This window comes from Megalobrama amblycephala, linkage group LG7, assembly GCF_018812025.1.
Source record: "Megalobrama amblycephala isolate DHTTF-2021 linkage group LG7, ASM1881202v1, whole genome shotgun sequence".
NCBI lineage: Eukaryota > Metazoa > Chordata > Actinopteri > Cypriniformes > Xenocyprididae > Megalobrama > Megalobrama amblycephala.
The window spans coordinates 29,695,637-29,716,715 of record NC_063050.1 but is presented as its reverse complement, the minus strand read 5'-3'; the positions used below and the strand labels follow the sequence as shown (position 1 = coordinate 29,716,715).

Here is a 21,079-nt window from a genome sequence, read left to right as displayed (position 1 = left end):
CTCAGGGGGATCGGCCACGGGGCTCTCAGAGAGAGCTTGAACAGCTCCGAGGACCAAATCTGGTTCCTCCAGAGCGGGGCCACTAGAAGGACTCTGTGCTGGTCTTCTCTGATGCGCCTGATGACCTGAGGGATCAGGGCGATCGGAGGAAAAGCGTAAAGGAGCGTGCTGGGCCATGAATGGGCCAGAGCGTCGACCTCCTTCGAGAAAAATGTTGGGCAATGAGAGTTCCCACGCCCGGATTTAAACGAGGCGGAGGGGAAAATGTTTTCGGGAGCTTTTGGGGTGGTCCGGTCGCGACGGGACGATTCCCCATCCTCTTCCTTCCTGGCAGATCAGGATGACTTCGGAGGCACCGGGTCCAGCACAATCCTGGGCCGGGGTCCCTGGCGTCTCGGGAAGGGATAGCGCTTGGCAGAGCGCGAGCGCTGGCGTTGCTCCTTGGGTGGCGCTGACTGTTTCGGTGCTGCGGGTGGATCGGGCTTGTGCTGCTGAGCCGGCGCAGTCCTGGGGCGGCTGGAAGCAGAGCTGGAGCGCTTTGGCAGGAAATGTCTCATGGCCTGAGACGATTTCTGTGCCGCTGTGAAGCGCTCAGTGAAGCCATCCACTGCAGGGCCGAAGAGACCAGAGGGAGAGACCGGGGCGTCTAAGAAGGCCGTCTTGTCATTGTCCTTGATCTCCGTCAAGTTAAGCCACAGGTGGCGCTCCAACACTACCAGGCTGGCCATGGAACGGCCGATGGCCTGAGCCGTAGCCTTCGTGGCTCGCAGGGCAAGGTCAGTGGCGCTGCGAAGGTCCTTGAAAGCCGGCGCGTCAATCCCAGACTCGTCCAGAGAGCGGAGGAGTTTGGCCTGGAAGACTTGGAATATGGCCATGGAGTGTAGCGCAGAGGCGGCCTGTCCTGCCGAAGTGTAAGCTCGACCAGCTAAGGTGGAAGTAGTCCGGCAGGGCTTGGAAGGGAGTGACCTCTTAGTTTTCCATCCCACAGCCGCGGGAGGGCAGAGGTGAGCGGCCACTGCTTCATCAAGGGGTGGCAGGTGCTCATATCCCTTTTCCTCGGCGCCGTCGACGGCAGTGAGGGCGGAGCGGTGCGTGGTATGAAGGCGGGCGGAGTACGGGGCGCGCCACGACTTCGTCAGCTCCTCGTGGACCTCGGGAAAAAAGGGCGCTGCTCGCTGGCGAGGGGCTTGGCGGCGGCCAGGCAGGAACCACTCGTCGAGGCGACTGCGCGACGGCTCCTCTGGTGGGGCCCAGTCGAGGTCCAGCTCTTCTACGGCTCTGGATAGGATGCGGAAGAGCTCGGCATCCATGCCCTGGCCATGTTCAATGGGCTCCAAGGGAGGCGGGGGGGCGGGATCGTCCGATTCGCCAGCCCACACTTCTGCTTCGGAAGCCGCAAGAGACATGGAGTCGTCCTGCTCGTCGTCTGTTCCACCGAATGAGACGAGGTCACTCGCTTCCGCAGAGGGACGCTGCTCAGGCCGAGAGAACAGGACAGGAGAGGGTTCCCTCGGAGGAGAGGGCGAGGCACGCGGGAGCTGGGCCGGCGTGAGCTCGCCTATCTCCTGGCGCTGAGTCGCTCTGCCCCGCTGTCTCTTCCTAGCCGGCTCGCGGGAGGAAGTAGACGGGAGGGCGCGAGCGGCGAGATCACCCTCCGTGAAGAAGGCGACCCGCGAGCGCAGGGAACTGAGACTCATGCACTCGCAGTGCGGGCATGAGTCCCCAGCGAGCGCGCCGTCTGCATGGGGCTTGCCCAGGCAAGCGACGCACTCGCTGTGACCATCACCGTCGTGCAGGGGGCCCTGCACGTGCCACACGAGTGGCGGGGCATCTGAGAAGACGCCGTTGCCGTGAAAACGGCACTTGGGTGGCTCTTTTAGAGCGGCGAGGGCCGCGGAAGCTCTAGAAGCGGTGAAAACCGCTGAAATACGCTCTTTTAGAGCGGCGTTAAGCCGCGGTGAAGCTCTCAAGACGGCGCGCCGGATGGCGGCAGGGGACACACAGGAAGCGGCCGGGAGCGGGAAGCGGGAGGCGGCGACTCGGCGACGGCGCTGACGCTGCAGTCGGAGAGGGCGCCGGCGCTGTCCTCAGTCCGGCGTGTCCAGGCGAGTCCGCTGCGGGAGCCTCTTCAGACGGCGGCGAGAGCAGTCAGGAAGGCGGCGAGCTTCTCGGCTTCAGGCGGAGATCAGCGAGGAGATGATGAGGTCGTCGCTGAAGGAGAAAAACACTGAAATCCTATGGCGAAACGCCGGCTTATATAGCCCTTAACCCCGCCCATTTCGGCGGGAATATTCGCGCGCTTTGTCGCCATAGGCCGCGCAGCTATGCCGCGCCGTCATTGGTTCAACAACTTGTCTATGAGTGAACCAATGACGGTGCAGTTACACTGCGTTATTGAAAAAGGCTTCAGCAGCGGGGAAAAAGGGAGACCTTTCCCCATACGCAGTACGAGTGAAGTATCGAAAGGAAACTCACCTTTCAGGTGCACACCATGAGTAAACATTGAACAATCCCAGACAGCAGTCCCAGACAGGTACGTCAATGTGTTCCCTATAACATTTTCGTTGTGGTCTGTGCCAGTCCTGGCGCCAGGACAAATGATTTGGGGGGTATTATTTTGCGTTAAAAAATATTAATAAATTATTAATAATAAATAATATATATATATATATATTTTTTAATAATTTACTTGATTTTATGTCTCAGATCCCAGTCAATTATTCACTGCAGAAAGTGAAAGTAAAAAATCAGCGATGAGAGCTCTACTTCAACATGTTCTGATAACACTATTTAACCTTAATTTATTTCTTAATATTTCTCTTGTGGCCCATACGTATTGAAAAAAATGAGAAGAAATGTAGGTGTTACAAGTTGTTGTTGTTTTTTTTGTTTTTTGTTTTTTTTTTTAAATGAGGAGTTAGCTAATCTTATTACAACATGTCGGTTATGTGTGATGCGCTATAAATTATTGTGGGGTAAATTAAAGGTGCCGTAGAACGTCTTTTTAAAAGATGTAATATAAGTCTAAGGTGTCCCCTGAATGTGTCTGTGAAGGTTCAGCTTAAAATACCCCATAGATTTTTTTTTAATAAATTTTTTTAACTGCCTATTTTGTGGCATCATTAAATATGTGGCATCATAAATATTTAGACTGCGGCCCCTTTAAATGCTCACGCTCTCCGCCCACGGAGCTCGCGCTTGCCTTTAACAGCATAAACAAAGTTCACACAGCTAATATAACCCTCAAAATGGATCTTTACAAAGTGTTCGTCATGCAACGTCTAATTGCGTAAGTATGGTATTTATTTTGATGTTTACATTTGATTCTGAATGAGTTTGAGGCTGTCCTCCGTGGCTAACGGCTAATGCTACACTGTTGGAGAGATTTATAAATAATGAAGTTGTGTTTATGAATTATACAGACTGCAAGTGTTTAAAAATGAAAATAACGATGACTCTCGTCTCCGTGAATACAGTAAGAAACGATGGTAACTTTAACCACATTTAACAGTACATTAGCAACATGCTAACGAAACATTTAGAAAGACAATTTACAAATATCACTGAAAATATCATGATATCATGGATCATGTCAGTTATTATTGCTCCATCTGCCATTTTTCGCTATTGTCCTTGCTTGCTACCTAGTCTGATGATTCAGCTGTGCACATCCAGATGTCCTGCCCTTGTCTAATGCTTGAACATGAGCTGGCATATGCAAATATTGTGGGCGTACATATTAATGATCCCGACTGCTACGTAACAGTCGGTGTTGTGTTGAGATTCGCCTGTTCTTCTGAGGTCTTTAAAAGAAATGAGATTTACACAAGAAGGAGGAAACAACGGTGTTTGAGACTCACTGTATGTCATTTCCATGTACTGAACTCTTGTTATTTAACTATGCCAAGATAAATTCAATTTTTAATTCTAGGGCACCTTTAAATTATTAATTTAATTCTAAAAGTAGCCTAATCATCATCAACATCATTCAGATCATCGCAGAAGGGCTTGAGATTTGTATGTGTTGTGGACTTTTGCAGCGCATGTGTTGTCAAACTAATGAAGATGTTTTCTTTATTTGCTGGTGTTTTTTCTATTTGCATGTGTTTTCTTCATTTGCAGCACGTTGAGCTCTCTCGGCCACCGTATATGGCACATTTAATGTCAAACAACAAAAATGTTAGCAAAATGTATATTTTAGTCAGAATTATTGTGCTCCAATTCCATAAAGTATCCTATTCTATATCTATAGACCTTATGTAGCCCCGCCCCTTTTCAGTGCTGTGCTCGTTGTCTTTTGACTTCTGGTTTGTATTTCCATGGCGATCTTATATTTATGAATGAACTGCTCGTTTTAAAATCTTCCCGGTCTGCTGACATCTGCTTTAAACATACAATGCCCATGATAACTTTCATTAACTCTACAACAGGTAAATCCACTTCACCAGCTAATTACGCTTTGACAGCGATGCCATAGAAATATTGTTTCTCTGGTAAATAAGGTCTATACAGTGGTGCAGAAATGAAGTCAAAACCCGGAAGACTAATTTGCCACTGGTTCCCTCAAGATTTTCCTATGGGGTTTTATAATAGGGTTTTTCAATTTATGACTAAAATAAGGTCTGTGGTAAACATAACTTGACTATAGACCTATAGACCTTGACTATAATCTATAGATTTGGTGTTTGCAAACAGCGATGACGTTTTTTATGGGCGGAGCCTACCTGGTTGCAGAAAATGACAGTTGAGCAGTAGCAGTCTATGGAACCCACAAATAAAATAATTAAAAAAAGTTAATTTTGAGTTTATATCTCACAATTCTGACTTTTATTTCTCACAAACCTGAGTTTATATCTCACATTTCTTACAAAGAAAAACAGAATTGTGAGATATGCTCGTTATCCTGTAACTCGTTATACTCGTTTTCTGAATTGCAATTTATCCCACAATTCTGACTTTTTTCCCCTCAGAATTGTGAAATAAACTCACAATTGCGAGTTATAATGGCCGAACTGGGAGTCATAAACACGCAAATGCAAGAAAAAAAGTCAGAATTGTGAAATAAAAATTTTATAGACTATGTTTAAAAGTTATCTATGTAAAATGTTACAGGTTTAAATATTATTTCATGCTGTAACTGCTATGTATGTATGTCCTCTGAACTGTATATGTGAATATTATGTAGACTTACTGTTTACATCAAATTCCTGCTTTAATAGTAGACTAATCCTTGCAGGTGTCATCGGTCCAGTCTGTGAAACGTATCCGTTTAGCTTCAAAGGACGTTTTCAACAATGGTTTTCTTTAAAAATGAAGACTATATTTTTTTGCATTCCGATTCCAACATCCAGAGGCACAACAAAACGTTTTTCTCTTATTCTGTGGATTTTGCACATTTTCCTCCAATTGCTACCGCTATTTTTCTGCAACCAGTATGCGCGCGCAGCTGCAAGTGACGTAATTGTGACGTCTGCTCCAAAGAGGTCTATACTTAAACGTTTTGCTCTGCAAATTAAAAACATCTATATCGAAATCGAATTTTGAAGTTATGTTTATTTTAAAAATGTATTATGTTTCAAATAAGCATCTGGGTATGAGTGTTCATATAATAAAACATTTACCACTGACCTTATTTTACTCATAAATTGAAAAACCTCATTATAAAAACCCAAAGGAAAATCTTGAGGGAACCAGTGGCAAATTAGTCTTCCGGGTTTTGCCATCAATCCCGGCATTACTATATTGCATGCGCAGCTGCGCTCGTTCATTGAAGTCTGTGAAGTTTAGCAGAGACTCACTTGCATAAGGCCTGGCAGCAAAATGGAAATATTTGCATGCTTTTCTAACATTTACAGATAAAGAACATTTCTGTGAAATAAAAGTTATGCACTGAATATAACGCATCTCACACATTAAACAGCACAAGTAGCCACACAGCACAAGTATCTGTCAGAGCATCTGAGGGGGCAAGCCACGTTAAAATATACATGTTAAATATCTTATGGGTTTTGAAGCCCTTTATATAAAGCATGTCTCACAAGCTGGATTATGCACTTCCTCAGCTATTTTTCAGATGTGCTCGTAATATCGTAACATACTACTGTATATTTATATATTGTACAAACTTTATATACTGCCCAGCCCTACGCTGTGTGCAAGTTGTTGAAGCCTGAGTATGTATGCTAATGAAGATACTTTAATTATAGGCCTAAGGTTTACTGCATAAGAACATACACTAATATTCAAAAGTTTAGGATCAGTAAGATTTTTAATGAATGATAAGAAGTTTCGTCTGTTCACCAAGGCTGCATTTATTTAATTAAAATACAGTAAAAACAGTAATAATGTGAAATATTTTTGCAAATCTAATATGCCGATTTGCTGCTCAAGAAACATTTCTTATTATTAGTAATGTTGAAAACAGCTGTGTATTTTTTTTCTCATGATTCCAAAAGAACAGCATTTATCTGAAATACAAAGCTTTTGTAACATTATACACTACCGTTCAAAAGTTTGGGGTCAGTGAGAATTATTATTTTTTTTTTTTAAAGAAATCAATTTAATATTAATTTAATTATTAAATATTAATATTAATCAATTTAATAGAAATTAATACTTTTATTCAACAAGGATGCATTAAATCAATCAAAAGTGACAGTAAAGACATTTATAATATTACAAAAGATTATATTTCAAATAAGCGAAATAATAAATAAACTTTATATTTATCAAAGAATCCTGGAAAAAAAAAAATCCATACAAATATTATGTACAACTGTACACAATAAATGTTTCTTGAGCAGCAAATCAGCATATTAGAATGATTTCTGAAGGATCATGTGACACTGAAGCCTGAAGTAATGATGCTGAAAACTCTTTGAACTTTGCCAACACAAGAATAAATTACATTTTTAAAATATTTTAAAATAGAAAACAGTTATTTTAAATTGTAATAATATTTTAATATTTCACAATATTACTGTTTTTACTGTATTTTTAATTAAATAAATGCAACCTTGGTGATCAGACAAAACTTCTTTTAAAAACATTAAAAATCTTACCGATTCCAAAATGAAATGCAACTTTCATTTTGTCAGACAAACTCTAATTTAAAGAATGACTGATCTATTGAATGTATAAAAAGTTACTAAAGAAGAAAGAAGCATAGAAGTAACTTTAAACTTTTGAGTTTGCTTAAACTAATAGTTAGGTAAACTAAACAAGTTATAAATCTCTATGCAATGTGAATTTTATAGCTTAACTTAAAATACAATCTCATTGAGTTTATAGAAATTTTGTTTTATGTTTGAGGTAAACAGACAAACTTCAGTTGTTAGGTTGACACATTACATTTTTGATTGCCTGAGCTTTTGCACCTTCTGATTTTTTTTTTTTTACAGTGCTGACAGCAGGAAAGGCTTTAATGCTGCAGAACATAGCCTGGCTAACTCTCTCTGTTGCTAGTCTGCACTTGCTTGCTATAGGCTTCCAACAGGAATCCAACATGACAAGCTTATTCTTGTGAAACTGAAACCTCCCAAGGTTGAGGGACTGAAATAGAGTTCCGATGTACATTTACAGTCTATGGTATAGATAGAAGACTGTTTCTGACTCAGAATTATATATATATTACACTGCCTGGCCAAAAAAAAAAAAAAAAAAAAAGTCGCTGTTTGGATTTTAATAGGCAAATACTAAGAGTCTATGGATGGATCATTATACAGTGATTATTTTCTTTTAACCCTAAAAGATGCCATATTCCAGGATGCCATGTCAAGATTCATCAGACTCAAACTGTGAAAGAATTGTTGGGAGGGAGCATGAAGAATCATTTTCACACATGAATTGGCACTGACTTTAACCTCAGTGTAAGTTTTTGGGATGTGCTGGAGAAGACTTTACAGAGTGCTCAGCTCTTGCAGATCTTGACCAAAAAAATGATGCACCTCTCGATAGAAATAAATGTTGATGTTATTTCCATCAAGAGGTGCATCAATTTTTGGTCAAGATCTTGTATTGACAATGCAAGAGGTGAGCACTCTGTAAAGTCTCCTCCAGCACATCCCAAAGACTTTCAATGAAATTAAGGTCTGGACTCAGACGTGCCAATTCATGTCTGAAAATGATTCTTCATGCTCTCTGAACCATTCTTTCACAGTTTTAACCCTGGTGAATCTTGGCATTGTCATCCTGGAATATGGCCATGATGTGTCTTCCAACATGGTTGTTTAAGAAATGAAAAGATACACACCCCATCTTTAAGGTTTAAAAGAACTGTTGCCAAACATATAAGCCAAACATAAGCCAAACATAAACAAGTCTAACAGTAGTTTTCAGGTACAGAAATAAAATTATCAAATTTTGTATAAATTAAATACAGTCAAACCAAAATTTATTCAGACACCTTGAACATTTCATTCATTAATACAATTTATTCACTATAGTTTAAATAAATGGTAATAAAATATAACAAGATCTCAGAGTTAAACTGTGTCAGAAAAAAAAAAAAAAATGCTGACTGCAGCAATTAACATTTAGTCAGAACCTCTAGTAAATTGTTATTTTGTTCAGAATCGTGAGAGAATCGCAATCTCTATTTGAAACCAAAAAAAATTGTGATTTTCAATTTATCCAGAATCATGCAGCTCTAGTCCCACCCTCCCTGCAAATCGCTGTCCAAAGCCACGCCTTCTCCAAAACATGAACGCACAAAGACCAGAAGTGAGACGACCAGAGACAACGTTATTGGATTACATCACGTGTCATTCGTACTACAAAAAACGAACGTAAACAACTTTTTAAAAAAGGGAATTAGATGCAGCAAATGGATATGTTGGACATTTCTAACGTGATAGCTGATGAAAAACTAGCAGCACTGAGCACAAAATAAACCACATCACCATCTTTATAACCAGTATCGGACCGAACGCAATGATTAAACGAACATTTTATGGTCCTAGACTGCTTAACATATGATTGCTATCAGGATATGAGAAGACTTTCAACCAGCATAACAAAAAAATCACCTATTGCACCTTTAAAGCAGTATTTCATGTTAAAATAGAGACTCTAAATGCCTTTAAAATCCAATTTTGTAAGGCAGATTAGTTCTATCTAGTGGGATGAAAAAAAAAAAACTTTCGTAATGCCGGTGTTGTAACTACTAGATTCCTATAAGGCTATATATCAAAGGCGAATAAATTCTCTAGTTGTTTTCATATAAATACTTATTTTTATTAAATTGTGGATTTGGATATATATTTATACATTCTCAAAGACTACATTCTCAAAAAACTTTGTCAAGTTTTTTATTTTATTTTATTTTTTTATGTTTTTAAGTGTCAGTTTTTGCATTAATTCTACCACAATCAAACCTGAACACAGAGAAAGACATTTTGTAACAAATAACATCAAAATTCCTCAAAAATGAAAAGGAATGCTTTATCAGAGCTTAATCAACCTGATTTCAACCTCATTTCATTTGAGTTTCCTTGGTCAATTTTGGCATATTGTTACAGCCACACCAGTTCATTTGTGAATGTACACACTCACACACACACACAATACTGTGTGTGTGTGAGTGTGTTTGAGTGGGTGTGTCTGTTTTGTACTCTCGAAGTTTTAGAGTGTAACCCTTTCCATACTGCCCATTTTTTACTGCATTGTGGCTGAAATATTGATTTTATTTCATGCATTTTCACAAAACGTTTCATGAAACGTGGTGTGTAACATACTCTCACACACTTTCACACAGGGGTGTAACATACCCTCATGTCACGATTCAATACATATCACGATACTGAACTCACAATATGCAAAATGATATTATTGCAATATTCCAAGACATAATAAAAAAAATATATTAAAAAAATGTTCATGATTCTGAAGCTGAAAATACAGAATTATTTTAGATAAATATGACTTTCACTGACTGAATATATGACTTGAAAACTGAATATGAATATGACTTTCACTGACTAGATATATTTAAAATAATGTAGGCCGCTTTTTACTGGTAACACAAGACATTTGGCATTATCAGGACCCCCATTGCATAATTATAAATTCTATTCAACATTATATGTAGTAGTTTAATGTAGTACTGACACTAAAACTTGACAAACTCTGTAAACATGAATTATTCTCTGAATAATTTTTATTTTCTGTGAACTATGCACAATACTGTCACTATCCATGATACATATTGTGGCATTTTTGTATTGCGATATATTGTTACACCTCGAGTCTACAGTCACACCAGTTCATTTATGTGTGTCTGTGTGTGCCCATTAATTTCCTATGGCTGTCATTTTTGACCGCGAATAACACAAGTGTGACTTTTTTTTTTTTTTTACGACCATTTCGTTTTCTTCACAGAGTTTCATACCATTCCGATGAAGTAACGTAATAAAGTAAAAAAACTTTTTTTTTTGTCGGTCTAAAATGACCAAACAACACCAGAGGGTTAAAGGTGCTAAAGAGGAAGTTTTGCTTTATACATTTTTGCAATATTACTTGAAACTGTCTTTACTAACTGATAAAAGACTATTTATTTGGTGCACTGAAAGGAATAATATTAATATACATCATCTGTGCATGAGGTAGGGCCTTAAAAACATCAGCCAATCGTTTACGCGATCATCGCGTAAATGATTGGCCCTCTGGCTTGTCAATCACTGCCATGACGTTCCTTGTGAGAGATGAGCGCGGCTGCGCGCTCCAGTAACTTTCCACACTCCACAGGCGCCGCATGCAATGTTTTTGTCAGGAGACAGGAGTAACAACTGCAGATTATGAGTTACATGCGGTGAGTCCAACATAATGAATCCACTAACACGACACAGCGAATGCCAGTGGTAAACACGACGTGCCAACGTGCACGAGTTTTGGGAGGCGTTTCCTCGAAATTCTTACGCATGCGCTCATTTCAAAAACTCAGTAACAGTCTTTGGTTTCTCAGTCGACGAAAAGATCCTCTTTAGCACCTTTAATCCTCAATTTAAGTTAGTCAAGAGTAGTGAGCGTTTTTTTTTTTTTTTTTTGATTAACATTAAAACACAGACAGCAGCACAGCAGGGATAATAGGCTGCTTTCACTTTAAGAGCTGAATGGATCCAATCTACTGGTGCACAAGTGTTTTATTTCTCAACTGTTTACATTAATTTAAGACATAACTGACTATGTTTACAAGAATACTTGCCAAGACTGAAATTTTAATATCATTTTTTTATGAATTAGAAGACATTTAAAAGAACTTAATTCAGTGTTTGCACGCTGTCTAAAACGCAGCTTTGGATGTGTGCGCAATAACCAACATCAGAAAAACAAATCCAAAACAGGCTGACACATGTGCAAAATGCTTGTGTACACATTTCGACATGACCTGGTTATTTTCTAAATGTGAACTGTTCTCCTCCTCACCCTGAGGCTCTTAAACAATGAGTTGCCCTTTCAGTTTCACATAGTCCAGCTAAAAGAGGTAGATAACATGACCACAGCTACTAATAACTAAAACGTCAGGCCTTAAAAAGAATGGCAGGACTAATATTAGCCACTATGCCCATCACCATGACTCGATAATGAATAAATTCTTATTCAAGCACTGTTGCTCTCACCTATGGCTAAACATCACTGATGGTGTTAATGCAGACTAGACTGGTATAGGTTGCTGTCTTATGATGTTTGTTCTATGGCTTGAATAATAATTCTGTCAGTTTCTGCCTGAAATCACATGGTGCTAATGAGAACGAGGAAGTACTTGGTGCTCAGAAAGGAGGTAGCATGTTCTCGCCATGCATTTCAATATAATAGAGAGGCTTGTTTAGAAACGGAGCATTCTATTAACAGATACGATTTGGTCACATGATTTACTCCCTGTCAGACAGGCCTTGTTCCATTCGTGTGAACAGTATGTATGTACTTAAATTACTTTTCACTTCCAAATGTGGGAGTAGAAGAGAAGGTGTGTAATGAAACTAATTAAAATGTGTTAAGGGTGTGAGTGAACTAAGATAGTGAAGGTCTTCAGGGGCGGAAGGGAGAGGAAGGACAAAAAAAACACAGTATTGAGTATTCTCATTGGGTTACGTTTTAAAAGCAAGAAAAGCACTACCATAAACTTCAGATTATTAGTAGTAAATTACAAACTAATTTTATAATTAGCATTGCACCGATGTAAGTGACTGCAGACTGGTCTATAAATTCAGGCTAAAACATTATGAGTTGTATTTTACAGAAGTTTTTGGCTCTCCCATTTTAGAACAAAAATTAGGCTCGGTGGGGGGAAAAAAAAAATGAGATCAGTTAATGTGTGTTTGTAATATACTACTGTTCAAAAGGTTTGGGTCAATAAGATTTTTAAAAGACGTGTCTTACGCTCACCAATGCTGCATTTATTTGAAAAAAAAAATACAGAAAAAACAGTAATATTGTGAAATATTATTACAAAATAAAATAATTCATAAAATAATTGTTTTCTAATTTGATATATTTTACAATGTAATTTATTCCTGTGATGGCAAAGCTGAATTTTTAGCATCATTACTCCTGTCTTGAGTGTCACATGATCCTTCAGAAGTCATGTGTATTTTATGTTTAAGAAACATTTCATATTATTATTGTTGAATGAAAACTGCTTACTATTTTTTTGAAAACTATGATTTTTTTAATGATTTTTTGATGAATAGAAGATTAAAAGGACAGCTTTTTTTAAATAAATATCTTTACACCCCCCCCCCTCCCTCCCTCCCCCACAATATGAATCATATTCAGTACTATGTGAATGAACAACGAGGCTATGAGAGATAGACATACTTTTAAAGGGTTTGTGCTGTTGTGCAATTGGGTGTTGAGCTTTCAGCTGACTCAACTTTGAAACTGACTCAACTTTTTTTTTTTTTTTTTTCAAAAAAACTTTCTGGTGTTATTCATTCGTGAAAAGTTAATGGCATCCACCCATGAAAAAGATAAATGGAGGGGTGCAGTCCTGAAAATCAGCTTAAAAATCTACTGGTAGCAATTAACAAAATTTCAAAAGTATATGTTTGAACTATATTTAGGACTTGCTCTGTAAAGAAAGGATGCAGGTGTACTTGACAGCCCATTACTGCAGTCATTCCCAAGGGAATTCCCAGGGCAACTTAATATGCTGCTATAAAGCTCTGGCTTGTCTCTTTGTATAGTTGGTTGGCCTAAATGGTAAGCTATAGGATCAAAAACTAAACCTTGAAATGTCATTATAATAAGTCACTTGGTGAGACAAACATGGGTGGACACATATTAGAGAATATGAAAACATTTTGGAAAACAGTTGTTGACTAAAACGTGTTTTAATCTGATGGAGAAGGACCAACTTACCAACAGTGGCAATGGTGTCCAGATCATCTAGTGTGTAGGTCCTGTTGGTGGTCAGGGATGCGGCCCCTGCGGATATCGTGGGACTGCCTGCGTCTGTCCTGCCACTATCCCGACCAGAACTGCTTTCATTATTTATTCCAGCTTTGCCTTTAATTGATGCCATCTTCTTCCGTATGATTTTCTAACTCTAGCAACATTAATGGCCAATTCTAGATATCAAGTCTAGAATTTCCGCTTTTGGAAAACGCGCTATCGATAACATACACATTGATCTGTTTTGGTCAAGTTAACATATCCTTTGTTCGCACAAACCAGACTGTGACCCTCTGCTTTCCATCGCTTGGCAACCAGAAATTTATCAGAACAATAAAGACTAGTAAACAGCAAGTCATTCAAATATTAAGCGATTCATGTCAATGGGACTGTCATTTATTCTCTACTTTAATACGGACGTCCCCTGTGCGACTACCGCACGTTAACAAAGACAGGAGTGGACAGGATTCAAACTTCAAGTCTTACGAATCCAGGAGGTTATCCAGTCGAAAATTTTCAGGAACAAGGATACGGCATAAACGTTGGTTGATGGTCCCCTAATGTATACCGCCAGATATCAGATACATTTCAATTATTTACTTCTCCCTTCCGTACCCATCAAGAAATCGGAACCCATTTCCCCTTCAAAACATCGCTCAGCGGCAAGGAAGCAGAGAAACGCTTGAAAATGACAGGCAGCGGCGTTGACCAATCATATGCAGCGCGATTGCGGCAATGTCCAATCGAACGTTAGAAAAGGCGGAGCACTATTTGACTGACAGCTTGAGTGGACGTATTTTCCCAGTAGTTTGTAGCACATGTAGACACAACGTAGACACCACCACGCCTTGGGTACTGGATGCTATTTTGGGGGAGGAGGACACGTTGTAGCTTTAGTCTTTCTGACAGGGGAATTTTCACCTTATAGATAAGATAAATTTCAATTTAAAACATTTTTTTTCTTAATCATTTCATCAAAACACATATTCTATCCGTTAATTATATAGCACAGTGACAGCACTATAATTCTCAGGCATCTAAGTGGATGTGACTAAATACTGAACATAATACTTAACAAAATTATACAAGACAGCGATAGAGAGCTGCTGACATGAGATAGGTGCAGTCCTTCATCTGAGATGTTTGTGTAAAGCAGTAATGGCAAATTCATAAATTATTAAAAACTAGGCTTTAGATTTTAATAGGCTGCCATAGCCATCCACTCTATTATTTTGATCAAAGTTTACTCTTACTGTGTCCTATACATTACTGTGTTGCCTTCTTGAACTTACATTTGTAATAGAAAGCTCAAATGTGCAGAATATGCTGAAAAACCAAAGAATGCAGGATTTTCCTTCAGTGGGCATTTTAACAGCTCAAGGCAAAGAGACACATGAACATATCACAAATCATAAAAACATGGGTTGTTGACTGTAAACATGTTGAATAGCTTATTCAAGGCAATACTAAATTAAAAAAAAAAAAAATGCAATTTTTATGATTCCTCTTTAAAAAAATGATTAACATTTTGCAGATTCTGCAAGGGCTATGTAAACTTATATGACCACAACTCCTATTTATTTGGAATGCATATATAATAGAGCTTATATGCACAATTTATACTGAAAATGAGGGTTGAAATGAGGGAATTTGATTTTTTTTTTTTTTATTTAACTCATGTTCTCTTAATTTAGCACAGCTGCTCAAGACCACATACAAAACTTACAACCCACTCACTTACTGTTATGGACTCACTGACCCATGTGTAAACCTTAAGTGTCTAGCCTATTTATGGACTGTGCTCTCTGACCAGCCTAAGGGAGATGATTTAAGCTAGTTTACAGGCACCATGAAATTTCTTTTTATACTTTCAAAAATGTGATATCTAAAATCCAAAGCATTTTAACAAGTTATAAATGTCAGTTTTTATTCTGTTACATAAGCAAGCATCTCCAACCATTTTTTCATGCCTCTTGCATTGAAGGCACAAATGTAATGGCATTAGCTAATTATCTAACATAAAATTAACCTAATATAAAACTTAACATAAAAGTAGTTTTAATTAATTACCAAAACCTTAATATCTAGCTAGTAGCTATGTTTCACATTTTGTGTGATGCGATATTGTATTTTTTTCTATAATATAGTGGAAGTAAAAGTAATAATTTCATTTCCTAATTTTTCCTCAAAAAATTGTTGTCATGTGTTCACCTAGGCTATGTTATTAGAAAAAAAAGTTTTGTTTTTTTTTGCTTTAAAATATGGGAAACGTATCTTTAAATGACACAAATAATAACAGAAAATAAAACAGCCAATATGAAAGTTGACCTCATGAACATTAAGCTCCTCATTTTCCTCTGATCATTTGATGTAAAATAAACTGCATTGAAAGCAACACCATGGAACATTTGCTCACCATTCCCCCATGTGGTTGATAAGCGAAATTGTCTGTTACCAGTGTCGTAAATACTGTCGCTGACGGAACCGGCGAATCCAGAAACCTCGTTTGGAAACCATGTCCACTGACCTGGGGTCCGTTTCCCATACAACGCCGCAAATCGTTCAACAAATCAACCAGCTAGTCAAGACTGTTTCCCGAAACCATATTGTCGCAAACCTGTCGTTCAGTCACATTAGTGAATGACGTCACACTGGTGGTGGAGTAATAACTTCTTTAAATTAATCCATTTGATATCGAATTAATGCTAGATTTTTTTTTTGCTACAAATTATGGACATGGCATCTGAGGACTAAGCCTCGTTTTTCTCAGTTATTTTGCTTTATTTCCAGATACAATCATTCTTACGTACTAGAGCACATACACACATGTGCACTCTTCAAAATTGGTGCTTAAAATCTTTTGACACACTAAAATATTTAAATGACATTTGTATATATTCGAAATAAAAGATATACATTGTACTTAATGTCAGCTTGCTTAATTTGCTCAAGATAACTATTTATTAAGTCCACGTGTCCAACCACACAAGTTTGCCGTGCAGTTTGCATAATTTGCCTAATTTTAGTAAAGTAGTTACACTATGTTCTACAAATATCGTTAAATAGTTTTATTTATTGTTACTCCAGAATTGAAATGTACAATGACAAAAAAAAAACAGTAGGCCTATGTTAGCCTAGTTTTTTTTTTTGCGTGCATAGTTCGTGTTTAGCATTGTTTGCAAAGGGTAATTTGTAGGCTATAATAGAAAAAAAATGTTGTCTGCATGGTTTTGAGACTTGCATATTAGATCGTTTCATCTTATAGGTAGCTGTTGGCTAACTCCACCCAGGCTACGAGTAATATATGTGACTTATGCAGTAAAGCAGGTCGCACTTCTCCGCTGGCAGGGGATGGGCGGGGCTGTGTGTACCGACCCGAAAACTAAACTTGCATAGTGTGGTTGTAGCTGCCAGGAGGCTGCTCAGGTAGCAGCGGCAGTAGAATTAGACCGGTTAAGAGTTGTTCTACCACTGAAATAATTTTAGAGACATTATTTTAAGGTCGAAAAACTACATGTTCCTTTAAAGGTGCCGTAGAATGGAAAATTGAATTTACCTTGGCATAGTTATATATATAATAATATATTATTTATTTATATATATATATATATATATATATATATATATATATATATATATATATATATATTATTTATTTATATAATAATATATTATTTTTTATATATATAATAACAAGAGTTCACTACATGGAAATGACATACAGTGAGTCTCAAACACAATTGTTTCCTCCTTCTTGTGTAAATCGCATTTGTTTAAAAGACCTCCGAAGAACAGGTGAATCTCAACATAACACTGACTGTTACGTAACAGTCGGGATCATTAATATGTACGCCCCCAATATTTGCATATGCCAGCTCATGTTCAAGGCATTAGACAAGGGCAGCCAGTATTAATGTCTGGATGTGCACAGCTGAATCATCAGACTAGGTAAGCAAGCAAGGACAATAGAGAAAAATGGCAGATGGAGCAATAATAACTGACATGATCCATGATATCATGATATTTTTAGTGATATTTGTAAATTGTCTTTCTAAATGTTTCGTTAGCATGTTGCTAATGTACTGTTAATCTGGCCCTCTTCGTTTAGGTGTCACACTTACCTTCTTTACGGTCAAAAGTGACCGAAGCCTCGGAAAGTAACTTTTTTGTTACTCAGGAAAACCAATGTAATATATTCTTGTTCTATAATATTTTTTGATTATTATATAAAATTTTGAGGGTATTTTATGATACTATGCAATATTTATACAATTTTTATTAACTATTTTTCCCCATTGAAAATAATAAAAAAAAAATTTCTAACATATTTTTAAATTATTTTTCAATTAAAGCAGTATTCCATGTTAAAATAGAGACAAGGCATTTAAAATAAATTTTTTTGAAGGTAGATTAGTGCCATTTGGTGAGAGTAAAAAAAGAAAAACTTATGCAATGCCATGTCGTAACCACTAGATTCCCATAGAGCTCTATATAAAATTCTCTAGTGGTTTTTGGACACAAACACTTATTTTTATTAAGTTTTGGATATGGATTTAAACTTAGACATTCTCAAAGACTACTTTTTGTCAAGGTTTAGATTTTTTTTTTTTTTTTATGTTGATTTGAAGCGTCGGTTATTGCATTAATTTTACTACAGTCAAACCTGAACATAGAGGGCGCCATTTTGTTACACGTAACATCAAAATTCAATAAAAAATAACAAAAATGAACAGGTGTGTTTTATAACAGCTTAAAAAATCTGTGTTTGATCTGATTTCATCCTCTTATTTGAGTTTTGGCTCAATTTTACCATACTATTACAGCCACACTGGTTCATCTGTATGTGTATAATGGTGTGTTGTGTGTGTGTTTGTCTGTGAATGTGTGTAAGTGAGTGGGTGTTTCTATTTTGTACTCTTGGTGTTTTAGAGTGTAACCCCTTTCTTGCAGTTCATTTTTTACTGCTTTGTGGCTGAATTTTTGCTTTTATTTCACACATTTGCATAAACTTGCTCTGTCTTATAGCCGTGCTGGTTCATATATATGTGTGTGGGGGGAGGGGGTGGGGGGTGGTTGTGTCTATTTTGCACTCTTGGCATTTCAGAGTGTCCCCCCTTCAGTGCTGCACACTTTGTTTCTGCACAGTGTCTGATTTGTAGTTTGTACCAACAAAAGATTCTCTGAGTTGTTGTATTTTTTCGTATTTCCCATTCATTTCCTATGTCGGTCATTTTTGACCGAAAAGAAGGTAAGTGTGACTATTTTTTTTACGATGCCTTAACATGTCCGAATCATGTCCTTGATTTTTTTGTGTGTTCATATTGGCAATGCTACAAAAGTCACCAAGTGTCATCTCATTCCGACAAAGCTACAATTTTTAACAATTCAAAATATAAAATCTTTCGGTCAGAAATGACCGAAGAAGGCCAGAGGGTTAAATGTGGTTAAAGTTACCATCGTTTATTACTGTATTCACGGAGACAAGAGCCGTCGTTATTTTAATTTTTAAACACTTGCAGTCTGTATAATTCATAAACACAACTTCATTCTTTATAAATCTCTCCAATAGTGTAGCATTAGCCCGTTAGCCACGGAGCACTATCAAACTCATTCAGAATCAAATGTACACATCCAAATAAATACTATACTTACATGATCCAATGTATGCATGCAGAACATTTTGTAAAGATCCATTTGAGGGTTATATTAGCAGTGTGAACTTTGTTTATGCACTGTATTATAGTCGAGAGCTGGGGGGGCAGGGAGCGCACAATTTAAAGGGGCCTTGCGCTGAATCGGTGCATAGTTAATGATGCCCCATAATAGGCAGTTCATCTATGGGGTATTTTGAGCTGAAACTTCACAGACACATTCAGGGGACACTTTAGACTTATATTACAACTTGTGAAAGAACGTTCTAGGGCACCTTTAAAGAATTTTAGGGCCCATATTGTACCCTATGGAAAGTGCCTTTCATTCTCTCTCAAGCACAGAAGCTCAAACCAGCTCAGTATTTTATTATAGATGGGTTCTGTGAAAGCTGTTACACTACCATTCCTCTCCAGATCAAAGTAGAGCATGTCTTCAGCTTAGGCTCTTAAGCTACTAACCGTATTTTTCAGTCTTTCTGATGTATGTATTTTGTAACCTAAAGATGATTGAGTTTTTTATGTGTAGCAAGTAATGCAATGTCATATCATTCAGTCGTCTTTGGGGGAGGAAATAGACTGTTGGCTTGCATGGTTAGCTTGCAAAACTCCATTAAGCCTTTCAGAGGCTGTCAGTCTGAGTACATATCATATTCACTGACAGGGTAACAGCCGTTGCCGCCACCAATGCCCTTGGAACATTGCATTTCTGAGTGTTAGAGTCAGCTACAGTACATGCACACACAAGGTCAGCTCTAACATTTAGAATCTGAAGAATTCTGTAACACTGCTGCAACATACATGGCTGTTAATCTGACATGTTCATACTGACAGAAACTGGCATAGTAAGCCTTGAACATGAATCAGTTGTACGTCAGCCACGTCTTGTTAGAATGGTGTTACATACAAAATAGCAGTATTTCTGAGAGAAACAAACTGCTCTGGGACAAAGGGTCCCCCACATATTATCATATTTAACATGGTCATGGTATGTCAGAGGAATTATATAATAAATGGGCGATGTGGATGAGGCAGGGTTCCATTGGCTGAGCTCATTGGCTGAGCAGAACCAATCATGGAGCATCAGACATGGTATAAAGCAGTGATTCTGAAGAAGGGGGCCTCAAGATGACTTAAAATGATTCAAAATTAGACAAAACAATCTTTAAAATAGGATAAAACAAGCTCTAACTTATGCAAAGCTCTAACTAACATAGGGTAGAAATTGTGATTTATTTTAAAGGGGTCCTATGCATTAGTTTCAGTATCAGTTAAAGGTGCTAAAGAGGATCTTTTCGTCAACTGAGAAACCAAAGACTGTTAGTGAGTTTTTGAAATGAGCGCATGCGTAAGAACAACCCCCCTCCTTCACAGCTCATTTTGAGGGAACGCCTCCCAAAACTCGTGCACGAGTATTGGAACACGAGTGTTTACCACCGGCATTCGCTGTGTCGTGTTAGTGGATTCATTATGTCGGACTCACCACAGGTAACTAATAATCTGCAGTTGTTACTCCTGTCTCCTGACAAAAACATTGCATGCGGCGCCTGTGGAGTGTGGAAAATTACTGGAGCGTGCAGCCGCGTACGTCTCGCACAAGGAACGTCATGGCAGTGATTGACAAGCCAGAGGGCCAATCCGCGCACGTCTTTCACAAGGAACGTAATGGCAGTGATTGACAAGCCAGAGGGCCAATCGTTTACGTGATGATCGCGTAAACGATTGGCTGATGTTTTTAAGGCCCTACCTCGTGCACAGATGATGTACATTAATATTATTCCTTTCAGTGCACCTAATAAATAGTCTTTTATCAGTTAGTAAAGACAGTTTCAAGTAATATTGCAAAAATGTATAAAACAAAACATCCTCTTTAGCACCTTTAAGTCCGATAATGACAGTCAAGAAGAACAAGCTGATAAAGCGGAAACACCTTCACAAACAGGACTTGTGCAGGATGTTTCACAGTGGTAATTCTACAGGTGCTGGTCATATAATTAGAATATCATTGTAAATTATTTAAAAAAATGAAACTTTCATTTATT

General features: G+C 38.3%; 1 protein-coding gene across 1 annotated transcript in view; it reads right to left on the bottom strand.

Moving 5' to 3' along the window:
- Positions 1-14,079, bottom strand: part of prkx (protein kinase X-linked) — a 55,311-nt gene extending 41,232 nt beyond the window's left edge. Inside the window, exon 1 of the mRNA XM_048196947.1 lies at positions 13,357-14,079. Within this exon, the coding sequence (XP_048052904.1) occupies positions 13,357-13,519 (163 nt within the window). The 5' untranslated portion in view covers positions 13,520-14,079. The remainder of the gene's footprint in view (positions 1-13,356) is intronic.
- Positions 14,080-21,079: the final 7,000 nt, after the last annotated feature.